The 14,105-nt window shown below is 39.4% G+C and overlaps 1 protein-coding gene across 1 annotated transcript; it reads right to left on the reverse strand.

Moving 5' to 3' along the window:
• Positions 1–2,607: 2,607 nt before the first annotated feature.
• On the reverse strand, positions 2,608–8,669 carry ZSCAN12 (zinc finger and SCAN domain containing 12). Its single transcript, XM_057493882.1, is given in 6 exon segments — positions 2,608–2,834; positions 2,837–2,864; positions 2,866–2,987; positions 2,990–3,808; positions 5,599–5,743; positions 8,259–8,669. Coding segments are annotated over 6 exon segments (1,752 nt in total).
• Positions 8,670–14,105: the final 5,436 nt, after the last annotated feature.

Genomic DNA, 14,105 nt, shown 5'->3' on the forward strand with positions numbered 1-14,105 from the left:
GAGTTTAAGTCAAATGGAGAAACATGTGTTGAAAGCATTTTAAGCAGAAGATGAACTGGGAGAAATGGCACTGAGAGTAGATAGCAAGTTTAAAATAACAATTGCATTCCAGTGAGCAGGCAAATTAAAGAAAGAGGCTCTGAAGTTCTGTGAAGAATAATTTCAGTTTGGATAACATCAGTGAAATCAGATTACATGACAAATATGGTTAGCATCAGTTTGGTAAAGAGGACATTCTCATAACAGTTCTTGTTGCTAAGTAAATTCCCCTCCAACAAAAAGTGCATGAGAGTGAGAAATGTGAGGCATGGTAAGCTCAGGTGGGGAATAGGAACACATACTTATAGCTAGAGAGGTCTCAGGATCACTCTGGGGTCCTTGTTTGTTTCCTGGATATAAAATATTAGTTTCCAATCCCAGCTGCCTCAAAGGCTACATGTGCAACTCCAATGTCGGTTTTATGAAAACATCTAAACAAACAGTTCTCAACTTGTGAATGAGTTGCTTTTCAAATGTTGAGAGTTCTGTTGTGAACTCAGAATGTTTTCCCACAAAGTCATGTAAATTCCAATCCCAAAAGCCAATCTGACACATAATATGTCTAAATTATACCATTATCGTTTTTATGGGAAAATGTGTTCATGCTTACAACTTATAAAGCTGGGAACATAAGTATTTCTTTGGCACTAGGGACCCTTCTGGTTCCAAGCCAGTGATGATATTCTTATATTCTATATAGAGGTTACAGACAGAGGGGCAAGAGACAGGGGCACTATGGAAATGGGAGTACAGTATATTACAGGAGTGGGAAGAAGAGGGATAAAGATACAAGGCTAAGTGGAAAGGGTCAGTTGGTAAAGAATGGTGATTATCCTTTCTCTCCCCTTCCCCTTTTCGTGTCACTCTTACCACTTCAAAACCATTGCTTACCTAGAGGTGAGGGGAAAAGAGGGGACTGGAGTTGTATGGGTGTAGAGTGGGGTGCTAATCCCAGAAATGGTGGAGTTTGCTGCGGGAAGGTAGAAAGGACAGGGAATAAGTGGACATCTCAGTGGTTTAAAGTGATTTCTGTAGAAAAACAAAAAGATACAAAGGTCAAGTGCAATGTGTACTTCTATGTGGCTTGCCTATTATCCACAATAATCATAGGTTCTCATCCAAATCAAAATTGTTTACTTAGCAATAGGGGAGTGAAATCAACCAGTTGTGGTTGATGGTTTTTTTTTTCTTTCCATAAGTCTCAAGGGATAGAATTATTAATCTTTGGCTATTTTATGAGCCCAAGAAGGTATACAAACCAAAAAATTATAAACTAGTTCTCAAGAACAATTATTTGGGAATTCAGAATATGATAACCATAGAGTTGGGGAAAAAGAGAGATTAAAACAGGGAAGAGTACCAGCAATCCTCCACTATCTAAACACATACACAAAAGGCCTTGCAGTCAGAAGACTCTTGGAAGCCTTGGAATGTAGGTCTCTTATTCTGAAACACTTAAATTTGAAGGTATGGAAATGTCATCCTGAAGCTATGGGCATGATGGTGGTCTGATTCCCTGTTCACTCTAAAGAGCGGGTGACACATGTCCCCAGTAGGGCTTTCCTTATGCTAAAAATATGCAGTGGTCCCTTGTTTACTGAACCATTTTCATGCTGCCTTACTTCACAGACAACATGAAAGCAGCTGAGATTCAGTGCAATGTTTCTCAAATTTTAGCATACATCAGGTGACTGTGAGCCAGAAAACCAAAGATTCTCAAACCCCTACATAGACTTAATAAAGCAGAACTGGAATTGGGACTCAAACGCTTTTTAAACAAGCTCCATAGATGTTTCTGATGTCTGCTGAAGTTGAGGATCACTATTGTAGTGGACAGGACTTGGAGTCAAGAGGCCTGCATATAAGTTACTGGACTTTTCCTTTGTGTGGTATTATAGCTAGGTCTCCATCTCCATAAGTAAGAAAATTCTCATTTTTTAAATAGAGAATAATTTTAATTTACAAATGTTTCAGGAATTAAATGAAAAAGTGTTTTGTAAGTGTCAAAAAAGTTATGAAATTACTGGCATTCTAGCCTTCCTAGTACTCAAGCTGTTTCCAAGTTCATGCCATCAACTGCCTAATTTAAATGAACTCTCTACCTTAGGATGGCTAGTCTTGTCATTGATGCTTCCAAACCAAATGCATTTTTGCCTCTGGTTACAATTAAGTATTTTCTCCTTTTACCTTCCAAATATGCCCATCAAACCCTCATTTTCAAAAAAACTTCTCCAGGCCATCTTAGGCAACAGTGATCTGTCTGTCAGAATTTATAGCCCTTACTGTCTGCCAAGTGCCACTTTAATTCTACACTACTTTTAGCACCAATTCTACTGTCCTACTAGTCTCATTTAACTAACATGTGGATCTGTATATCCCAAACTAAGATTACAAACCCTTCTGAGAAAAGGAATCTGGTGTCATGCTTCTTGTTCTGATACAATGGGCAGCACATAGTGGATTATTTGTAAAATATCTGAGATTTCTTTATAGCAATAATTTTGCCCTAATTTTAAAGCTAGTACTTCTCTCCAGCCTGCACTCTGTGAGATACCTTTCCTGTAGTCATCACACAGATTTTTCTCCTTTGTGGATAGTCTGATGTTGAATAAAAGTTGAGTTCTGCCTGAACAATTCCCCACACTCTTTACATTTAAAAGCACCACCTCTATTATGGATTCTCTGGTGTTTACTAAGACCTGACCTCTGTCTGAAGGCTTTGCCACACTCATCACACTTGTAGGGCCTCTCTCAAGTGTGGATACTCTGATGTTCCATGAGGACTGATCTTTGATGGCCTTCCCACACTTATCACATTTATAGGGTTCTCACTCCAGTGTGAGTCTGCTGATGTTCTATGAAACTTGTCCTCTGAATAAAGGCTTTTCCACATACATCACACTTGTAGGGTTTCTCCCCAATGTGGATTATTTGATGCTGAATAAGGCACTCTGACTGAAGGATTTCCCACATTACTTACACTGATAGCATTTTTCTTTGTGGTGGATTTCCTGATGGGAAACAAGGGATGATTTATATACAAAGGCTTTTCCACAGTCATTGCACTCATAGGGCTTTGCCCCAGTATGAATGCCTTGATGCTGAGTAAGTATTGAACGTCGACTAAAACTTTTATTGCACTGAGTACAATGATATGGTTTGTCTCTTATGTGGATCTTGAGATGGTGAAAGAGACCCACTTTCTGGCTAAAGACTTTCCCACATTCATTACAGTGGTAGTGTTTCTCTCCTGTGTGAAGTCTCTGATGTTGATTAAGAGCTGATCATCTGCCAAAGGCTTTGCCCCACTCATTACATTTATATGGTTTCTCTCCAGTGTGTATTATTTTATGTCGAATAAGCACAGTTCTCCAAAGGAAACTTTTTCCACCTTCCTCACATCTGTAAGGCCTGTCTCCAGTATGGATCCTCTGATGTTCTATGAGGCATGAGTGCTGACTAAAAGCTTTTCCACAGTCATCACATTTATAAGGTTTTTCTAATGGACAGAGTCTCTGGTGTTCAGTAAGGTCTGAGTTCTCAGTCAAACTTACACCATTTTCATCACCTGCAAGTTGTTTATATTCCCTGGAGTACCCAGAGGGCTCTTCTGTTTTTTCTTCATGTTCACAAGTTTTTCCATACCTCACAGAATGGGATATTTCATTTTCAAATCTGGTAGATATATTCCCACATGGTTCCATTTCTTCAGAAATTTCTTGCTTTCGAATTAAATTCCTGTTCTCATTTCCAGGTTCAACATCTGAAACTGCAAATGGATCACAAATGTTAACTAGTTTCCTGTGATAGCAAACAGCAACTTTATTAGGCAACAAAAAATTACTCAAATGAAAAATAAGCACTCCTTAAAACAAAAAAAAAAGGCACTCTAAAAACTGTTAAGGAAAAGATCAATAGCTCAATAGAAAACTGGGCAAAGAAAAATCAACAGTTTCTAGGAAAGGAAATATAATAGCTCTTAAAAATTAGTTGCAACTCTCAAAATATAAGAAAAAAGCAAATTTAAACATTATTGATATATAATTTTCACCCATATTTTCCCATCAGTTTAATAAAGCACTGTGTTCATGAAATGTATATCACACATTGCCAGTGGGGGTGTAAATTAAGGAAGCTTTATAGAGGGCAATTTGACAATACCTTTCAAAATTATAAATATATATATAACATTTGACCTAGCAATTCCACATAAGGAATTTATGCTACAGACATACTCACACATGTATCTGTGTGAGTAATCATACAGCATTATCTGTGATAGTTTATAACAGATGTTACAGGTTACATATAAAAACTGTTAGGGAAAAACCAATAACCCAATAGAAAACTGGGCAAAGTTTTCTATTGGGGAAAAACTTAAATGTCAACAGAAGAGAAATGAATAAATTAATTGTGTGGTACATCCTTACATTTTAATATCAAGCAGTCATTAAGAAATAAAAACATGTGAGGTTCTACCCTCTTAGTGCCAAAGAGGAGAAAATATATTTGTTTGAATATGAAAATAATATATATGTAAAAAAATCTCTAGAAGGACACATAAGAAAGTAACAACAGTGACATTTTATTTCAAAGTAGGAAGAAGAGATCAGATGGCCAGAGGTATTCAGTAGAATGAAACTTTTCATTGGATAACTTTAAGTTTGTTTTTGAACCATGTGAATTTTTACCTGTTTTTAAAAATTAATTGAAAAAGAAAAAATATAGGGAGAGATAAGAAAGGTACATATTTTTTACTCATTCACCAACTTTTAACAATCTGCCATGTTTGCTTTATTACTTCTCTTTATAAAAGTACACATGCATTTTTTTTTTTCTGAACCACCTGAAAGTTGCAGGCATCATGACTGAAGGGGGAAAGGCACAGTCAAAGTGGAAGATAGCTGCATTTTCTGGCAGGATAAAGGCTAGAAATAGCAGGGAGATCAATACAAAGGATAATAACTATCTGTAAGGCCGGGGAAAGGAAATCCCAGGGCAAAATTCCTCTAAAAACTGAAACCAGAGGGAGAAATAAAGTTTAAAACCCATTTATTACTTACAAATGGCAGTCTAGGGCCTTCTCTCTTCCATGCTCCAGCAGAAGCAAAACCAGCACTACCCCTCACCTCTCAGGTACAGATATGCCCTCCGTTGCCCAAGTAATTACCCATTGATATGGTGATGAACTTTTCTCCACCCCTGAGGATATGCAAATGCACTAAAGCCATACTTCTTTCCACCACTGAACGCCTATTGATATGCAGATGTACTAAAGCCAGGTGAGATAATCTGGAAACAACAATTTTACCCACAGTATCAGAAGGACTAAATTAAGCAATCTCAAATAAAATGCAGCCAGTAGACAGAAAAATATTAATATAAAGAGGAAAAAAAAGAGTAATAAAAAAAAGAGGCTGAGAATCTAGGCATGAGCCATTGATTCCTAGACAACTTTGCCGATCTAATGATCAGAAACAGTCCGAAGTACAAAACAGCCCCAATGTCCTGTATTAGCCAGTCTTCCCCTTTCTCCTAAGATTGATCTTTCTTCTTTACCTTGCTCCTGTTGGGCTTCAAGTTCTGAAGATTCACACTTCAGCTGGGCTTTCATCAATGGGAAGGGCATACTAGGTCCCTGTTCTGTTCCTAGAGATGTCATCTCCTGCAAGAACATTTCCTGTTCCTCAGTGTGGACAGAGACCTGAGGTTAAGGAAACATAGCTGAGCCACTCACTCTGATAACAGAAAACAAAAGTGTATACTATTCATGGCAGTAGCACCCAGCTCTCTGAAACTTGAAAGGAACTTCTTCACAGGTATCAGCCTACCGTAACCCTACTCATTCTTTAAGACCAATATAAATGTCACCTCTTCTAGGAAAACTTTCCTTCCCCAACTAGAAATAATTTTTCCTCTATTCTCAACAGCTAAAATATTTTGGCTGGCTGTACTTCTTTGTCTCATGCTCAAAGAAGTAGAGAAGGTAAAAAGAAAGAAAAAAGGAGAAAAGGATAAAAAGGTAAAAAGAGGCAGAAAGGAGGGAAAAAAACAGGGAAAAATAAAATGGAAGGAAGAAAAAAGAAAATGGAAGGGGATAAATAAAGGTAAATAATGGAGAGAAATGATAAAGAAAGATACAAGGGAACAAAGGAGAAAGAGGAAGAGAAGAAAGGGTGGGGAGAGGAAGGGAAAAGAGAAATTTCTTTTATATTGACTTCAGAGATTGTTCCCAATAGACTCTGTTCTTTTGAGGTCCCCATCCCACTTCCTTCTGTTAAGACGAATTTATTTTTTGTTTATCCAAGATCACAATAATCTCAAAATTGATCTACTCTTCACCTTATCTATCTCCACTCTCATACTCTTCTCTTTTCCTTCTATTTTAGAGGAAGATGTCTTTTCTTTTTCAAGGCTCATATCTCTACTTTTGCTTTCAATCCCATCCCTTTTTGCTTCCTTATGACCCTTACTCCCTCAACTGACTCATTTATTCCGAAATTTTAGCCATTCTGTAGCTTGCATTCCTCTATGGGCCCAATTCCACTTGTGCTTAAAAATAATTGGCTTCCTCAGCATAGTATTGTAAAAAGCAGGGATGTGGAATCACTCTAATTAATTACCCTGTCTTAGTTTGGTAGCTCTGTGACCTTGGGCTATTTACTTACTCTTAGATTATATGACACCACATATGTAAGGCACCTAGTACAGGGCACTGGCATGCAGCAGGCCCTCAAGTTACTCCCCCATCCTCTTCAATGGCTAAATTTTGTAAATAAGAACTCAACATACACTGCCTCTATTTCTCTAGTTTGATTTTGTAAGCTGTGCCTCCAGAATAAAAGCCAAATTAGCAGAACGCTATCTCAGATGTACAGAAAAATATGTTTTAATACTTCAAATTTTGGAGGGAAAATGGGGGAGGCCAACAAAGTTCAGTACAGTAAGTTGTGCCTTCTGTCCCTGGTTCTATGGCTAGACTTCAGAAATCAACCTATAAACTCCATCAGTTGATCCCAGCATGCTTTGAGAAAAAGGACTGATTGGCAATACAAAGTCAACATGTGAAACCAAATTACTTTTGCCTGTACTTTAGAATCCCACTCTTTCTTATGGATCTCTTCCTATCTTCCTGGTCACTTGTTTCATTCCTCTGAGATGGTGACTTTGATTTCTCCATCTTTTAGTCCTTTAATGGAGACAGGGCACTGGACATATCTGCAATTATTTCTTAATAATTTGTATTGTGAAACAGAAGTGGTGCCCTTTTCAAGAGGCTGCTGTTCACCCTGTTACCATCATGTCTTGCCAATGGGTTTCAGCCCCGAGCAAGTTCACTATGGATTCAATATGACCAAAGAAATTGACAGCAAAACGTTCTTGGAGTGAAAGAGTTATACCCAGCTTTATTTCCAGGTGGCAGGTCAGTCACTAGAATCCCATTCACTCAGAGCGAGTCTGCATGCAGTAAGCCAGTCTCTGCCTCTGGGCCCCTCTGTCTGCACAGCCATCTTCTGGGCCTCTCTGCCTGCACAGCCATCCCACACAGCTTTCCTCTGGCCCTTTCTGCACAGTCATCCTGCATGGCCATCCTCTGGGCCTCTCTACACAGTTGTTCCACACAGCCGTCCTCTGGGCCTCTCTGCACAGTCGTCCCACACAGCTGTCCTCTGGGCTTCTCTGCACAGTTGTCCTGCATAGCCATCCTCTGGGCCTCTCTCCTTGGCACTGCCACCACTCCAGCCTCTGCTCTGCTCTCCTGCAGCCTTGCAGCCCTGCCACTGAGTCACACCCAGAGCACTAGGTGGAGCTCTTTATATAGAGTCAACAGCCATATATTGCCCACAGGTGTTCAGTGAGCTAGTCAACCAGGGCCAGGTGAGAATCCTGGCCACAGGAACTCTCATTTTATCCACACATCATTTCCCCACATTTTCTCTTTATCTTAGAAGTCCTCTGTTTCTAATGTTTCTGAATAGCATTTCAATTGTTTGATGAAACAGATTTTGTTGAAGCTTAGAACAGAAATACATGATCTGTCCACAGAAAAGGTATAAATAAGTTGAAATTACATTAACCGATTTTCCATGACACTCAGGCACTTTTCTGTTACACCAAAGTGTCAAGAACAGACTTTGTGAAATACTGCACACTTCACTCTGGCCTAGAAAGCCATAATTCATCTTTTCTCAAACAGAAACCATGTATTTTTTTCTCACCTGATATCCTGGCTCATCCAACTCTCTCTCTAAATCCTCCAGCACAGTCACCACCTCTTTCCCATTCTCTGGATGCTGTTCCTGCACCCAGGCTTGGAGCTCCTTGGACAGGATGGTCAGGAACTGCTCCAGCACCAGCAGCTCCAGGATCTGCTCTTTGGTGTGGGTCTCTGGCCTCAGCCACTGACAGCAAAGTTCCTGCAGTCGGCTCAAAGCCTCATGGGGTCCAGATGTTTCCTGGTAGCAGAACTGCCAAGAGTACTGTCAGAATACCTCTCTGTTGTGTGAACTGTTCTTTTGTAGGTTCTGATCCTGTGTGGTGGCATACTTACATTCCTCCTCTTCCTCTATTTTTACTTCCAAAAGTTCATCCTGGTCCTTGGGGGCCTGGATAGGCCAAGTAGATGCCATCCTTGCTATGCAAAAGCTTTATCAGTGCTTCAAGCAAGATATCTCATCAAAAGTTTCTTCCTGAGTGGACCTGAGGAAGAAGCCATCACTTTGAACACAAAGGACACCATAAGCAAAAATTGTAAATTCTAAAAATGTATATATGTGCTTTGAAAGTGATCTCTAGGTGGATTTACTATACTCAAGAAAAAAGATTTAAAATAGACTAATTTAAAGATAAAGACTGTTATTATAAAACAGACAAAAATAAACTAAAGAGGAAGATTAAGAAAAGTGCTACATTGATTCAGGGTGTTAAGAAGGAAGAGTAAGACTAGCTAGTACACAGTTCCATTCAGTCTTAGAATACAGGACAATTAAATGGAATAAAAACATTTACAGCAAATAAATAATAAAAAGTTGAGACACTTTTGATTAGTTGTCTTCTCAAAAATTTCTAAATGCCCACGTATCGGCTGGAAACCATAAAGTCATAAAAGCAAAGTCACATGAATTTATTCCTTCTGGGATTTTTCTCTGCTCATTTTTCATTTATAAAGTGAAAAGGCTGGAGACCCTTTTCTAACCTCCACACTTTGATTCTAAATCTAACCTAAGGCAGGCCCAGGAGTGGAACCTTAGGACACCAGTGAGCATATGTGACCTGGGAGTGTCCAGGGTTGCCAGGAGGAACTGAACCCAAGAAGGTTCACTGCTACAGGCAAGCCCAGGAGGAATGAGGTGCACCGCCAGGCGGAGCCCTCACCTCCCAGCTCCGTCCCATCTTTTCGGGGAGGAGGGCGGGGTGTGGGCCTCTGTGTTAGGGTGCTTTTCGCGGACCCCCACCCCGGACAGCAGAGGACTGGAAGCCGTCTCACTCCAGCTTGCGCCAGGCTCCAAGAGCCAAGCAGTCAGAACGCAATAGTACCCCGCCCGCCGCCCGCGGAGCACACGTTAGCTCACCCGCGGCCCCAGAAGGCCAGCAGAGAATTCCCCTCCTTGGGAACTAACGGCCGAGGCTTCGAACCCCTTCAAAACCCGGAACCCAACACCAGCGACCCACAATGGGCCAGAAGCGGCGGCGGAGAGCAGGGAACCGGCTTGCAGGCGGGCGCGGGGCGCACTTCCGCCGCAGTGCTAGCGGAGGCGTCTGAATTCGGCCGTTTTCCCGCGAGCCCACGCGAGAGGACCGGCTGAGGAGTCTGAGCTCAGGTCCGTGGGTACAGGGAATGTTTTTCCTTCTCTTCCTACTTACTCGGCTGTTATTCCCACTTGCTCCCATCTGGTGAGTAGTCTAGGCTTGGCAAGCAGGTCTGAAGACAGGGAAACCCCATGATTCTTCATGCTCACTGTTATTCGGGTTTCTGCACCTTTGAGGTTGGAGATGCTCAAAGGGATGTCTTTTTGAGGACCTTCCCGACTCCACAAAGCTTCACGACAGTGAAAGGACCTCTTCTACACACACATCTCAAGGACCAACCTGGTGGTTTCTGCCAGTGTTTTCACTTTTCAGTTTCCTTGTTCTTCTATGCGCTGGTTTGATTATACATCTAAAAACTCATGGAGTTCAGTTGGAAAGCTATATAAAAAAAGATTAATTAACACGATATAAAATTACCACATCACAGCAGAACAAAAAGGAATCCTACAGTATGGGAGAATATATTTGTAAACGACATATCTGACAAGGGGTTAATATCCAAAATACATGAAGAACTCACACGCCTCAACACCCAAAAAGCAAATAACCCGATTAAAAAATGGGCAGAGTATATAAACAGACACTTCTCCAAAGAAGAAATTCAGATGACCAACAAGCACATGAAAAGATGCTCCACATTGCTAATTATAAGGAAAATGCAAATTAAAACCACAATGAGATATCACCTCACACCAGTTAGGATGGCCAACATAGAAAGGACTAGGAACAATAAATGCTGGCCAGAATGTGGAGAAAGGGAACTCTCCTACACTGCTAGTGGGAATGTAAACTAGTTCAACCATTGTGGAAAGCAGTATGGAGGTTCCTCAAAAAACTCAAAATAGAAATACCATTTGACCCAGGAATTCCACTCCTAGGAATTTACCCTAAGAATGCAGCAGCCCAGTTTGAAAGAGACAGATGCACCCTTATGTTTATTGCAGCACTATTTACAATAGCCAAGATATGGAAGCAATCTAAGTGTCCATCAGTAGGTGAATGAATAAAGAAGATGTGGTATATATACACAATGGAATATTATTCAGCCATAAGAAGAAAACAAATCCTACCATTTGCAACAACATGGATGGAGCTAGACGGTATTATGCTCAGTGAAATGAGCCAGGCAGAGAAAGACAAGTATCAAATGATTTCACTAATCTGTGGAATATAATAACAAAGCAAAAACTGAAGGAACAAAACAGCAGCAGACTCACAGAACCTAAGAATGAACTAACAATTACCAAAGGGAAAGGGACTGGGGTGGAGGGTGGAAGGGCGTGGGGAGGGAGGGAGAAGGGGAATAAGGGTCATTATGATTAGCACACATAATGTAAGGGGGTTGCACGGGGAAGGCAATATAGCACAGAGAAGACAAGTAGTGGTTCTATAGCATTTTACTATGCTGATGGACAGTGACTAATGGGGTATGTGGTGGATACTTGATAATGGGGGGAATCTAGTAACCACAATGTTGCTCATGTGATTGTAAATTAATGATACCATAATAAAAAAGAAAGAGAGAGAAAGAAAGAAAGTCAAGAAAGAAAGAAAGGAAGAAAGGAAGAGAAAGAAAGAAAGGAAGAAGAAAAAGAAAGAAAGAAAGAGATGTGGTACGTATACACAATGAATACTATTCAGCCATAAAAAAGAAACAAATCATACCAGTTGCAAACAACATGGATGGAGCTGGAGGGTATTATGTTTGGTGAAATGAGCCAGGCAGAGAAAGACAACTACCAAATGATTTCCCTCATTTGTGGAGTATAACAACAAAGCAAAACTGAAGGAAAAAAACAGCAGCAGACTTACAAACTCCAAGAAGGTACTAATGGTTACCAAAGGGGAGGGGTAGGGGAGAGTGGGTGGGGAGGGAGGGAGAAGGGGATTGAGGCGTATTATGATTAACACATGTGGTGTGGCGGGGATCATGGGGAAGACAGTGTAGCGCAGAGAAGACAAGTAGTGACTCTGTGGCATCTTACTACACTGATGGACAATGACTGCAATGGGGCATGGGGGATGACTCGATAATATGGGGGAATGTAGTAACCACACTGCTTTTCATGTGAAACCTTCAGAAGAGTGTATATCAATAATACCTTAATAAAATTAACACACTAAAGTGTATTTTTTATTTTTATTTCACTTTTTACTTTTTGTGTTGAAGGGCTAGGGACTGTCATTTGGATGTACTGTCATAAAATACCTCTTTGAGCTGCTTCCTTATTTTTTCTATTTCACAGTCTTTCTTATTTGTTTCATAGGAATTATATAAAGTATTGGATATATGTTCATTATGGATGATATCCTCTCCCATTATTTAGCTTTTGTTTTCACTCCTTCATTAGCATGTTAATAAAATAAGTTAATTTTTTTGTGTAAAAAAAATTAACACTAAAATCAATAGCCTTTCTATATGCAAATAACCAGTGAGAAACAAGTTGCAAGATGTAATGGGAGACCATGTTTATAATAGCAATGACCAACAACAGAAGCTAGAATAATTATGAATAAACTTAAAAAGAAATGTTCATAACCTATACTGGGAAAACTTGAAAAAAGAAAAAAAAGCTCCTGAAAGGTGAGTGTAAACTTGCACAAATAGAAAGCCATATGCTCTTCCTGGCCTCAAACACTATATAAAGAGGTCAGTCTTCTTTGTGTGTGTGTGTGTGTGTGTGTGTGTGTGTGTGTGTGTCTGTATTTTTTTTTAAGTTAAGGTATCATTGATATATAATCTTATGAGGTCAATCTTCTATAATAAAAGTATCAACACATTCTGTCCTAGAATTAGACAAAATGATGATAAAGTTATATGGGAAAATAAGAATAGCCATGAAACCCTTTGAAAAAGAGCAGTGAGGAGAGACAGCCCTATAAGTTATCAGAACATATGATGAAGCCTCTACTATTAAAGTGTGATATTGGGATATGAACAGACAGAAAGAATAGACGAGTAGAGCCAGGTACATATGGATATTTAGTAAATGATGGTGGCGTCTCAGATCTTTGGAGGAATGAAGGAGTTATAAATCAGTTATATTGGGAAAACTGAAACCATTTAGTCAAAGATAAAATTGGATTGATATTTCTCACCACACCCACAATCAAGATAAATTCCAAGACCCAAATGTAAAATATGTGCCCATATGTGTATTAGAAGAAACATAGGTAATGATACTAATACCTGGGAACCAAGACACAAAATCAGAACGCAACAAAATAATTGATAATATAAATAAATGTATTGCTTGTCAAAATAAAAACACTGTAAAGAAAGTCAAAAGACAATGACAGGAAAAATATTTGCAACATTATCACAGAAAAAGGGATAATATTCCTAATATATAATGAGCTACTAAAATGATTCCTAGAAAGAAAATAACCAAACCCAATGGAGAAAATGGGCAAAAGAACAGTTGACAGAATAAGAAGTAATAGAAGCCCTCAAACATCTGCAAGGATGTTCAACTTCACTTAAAATAGAAACATGCAAACAAAAAACTACACTTAGGTTCCATTAGTCATTTTATTAGGCTGGAAAAAAAAAAGCCAGAAGCTTCTAAACATACTTTATTTGTGAGGAAAGAGGAACTCATACATTCCTGAGAGGAATAGAAAATGGTACAGCCTCTATTTAGAAAAGTAATAAAATAAAGCAAAATTACCCTTTGTCACTGCAGTATTACTTCTACTTTGTCTCAAAGATACAGTAACAAAAATATGAAATAACATATGCATAAGTTTATTTATTGAGGCATTCAAGCCACAGCTTGAAAACAAACCAAACTCTAATAGGGAACTGACTGAATAAACTGTAACACATCTACCCCGTAAAATACTAAGCAGCTGTAAAAAGAAATAAATATCTTAATGTACTGTCATAACAGATGTATATAGTATACAACCTGTAGTAGGCATAATAATGATCCCCTAGAGATGTTGTGATATGAGTTATAAGAAATACATATCTGGTCATGTGTATGATCAAATATGTATTTCCCAGGTATTTTTGGTTTTCATCCGCAGTTCCTGAAAACACTGCAGTCTTAAAGGGTGAAGTGGGTGTTTTGCCATGTTAATGACAGACTCTTGGATTTTCCCCAGCCCCCACCCAAGGGCAGGGCTGGAGGCTGTATCAGGCAATGGCCAATAGTTTAGTCAATCATGACTGCAATGAAGCCCTTACAAAATTCCCTGAGAAGAGCTAATTGCGCTTTGCTCCACTGGATCCTGCTTCTCAGTTGGGGAGA

The sequence above is a fragment of the Manis pentadactyla genome, chromosome 16, assembly GCF_030020395.1.
Source record: "Manis pentadactyla isolate mManPen7 chromosome 16, mManPen7.hap1, whole genome shotgun sequence".
In the NCBI taxonomy this organism is placed as follows: Eukaryota; Metazoa; Chordata; class Mammalia; order Pholidota; family Manidae; genus Manis; species Manis pentadactyla.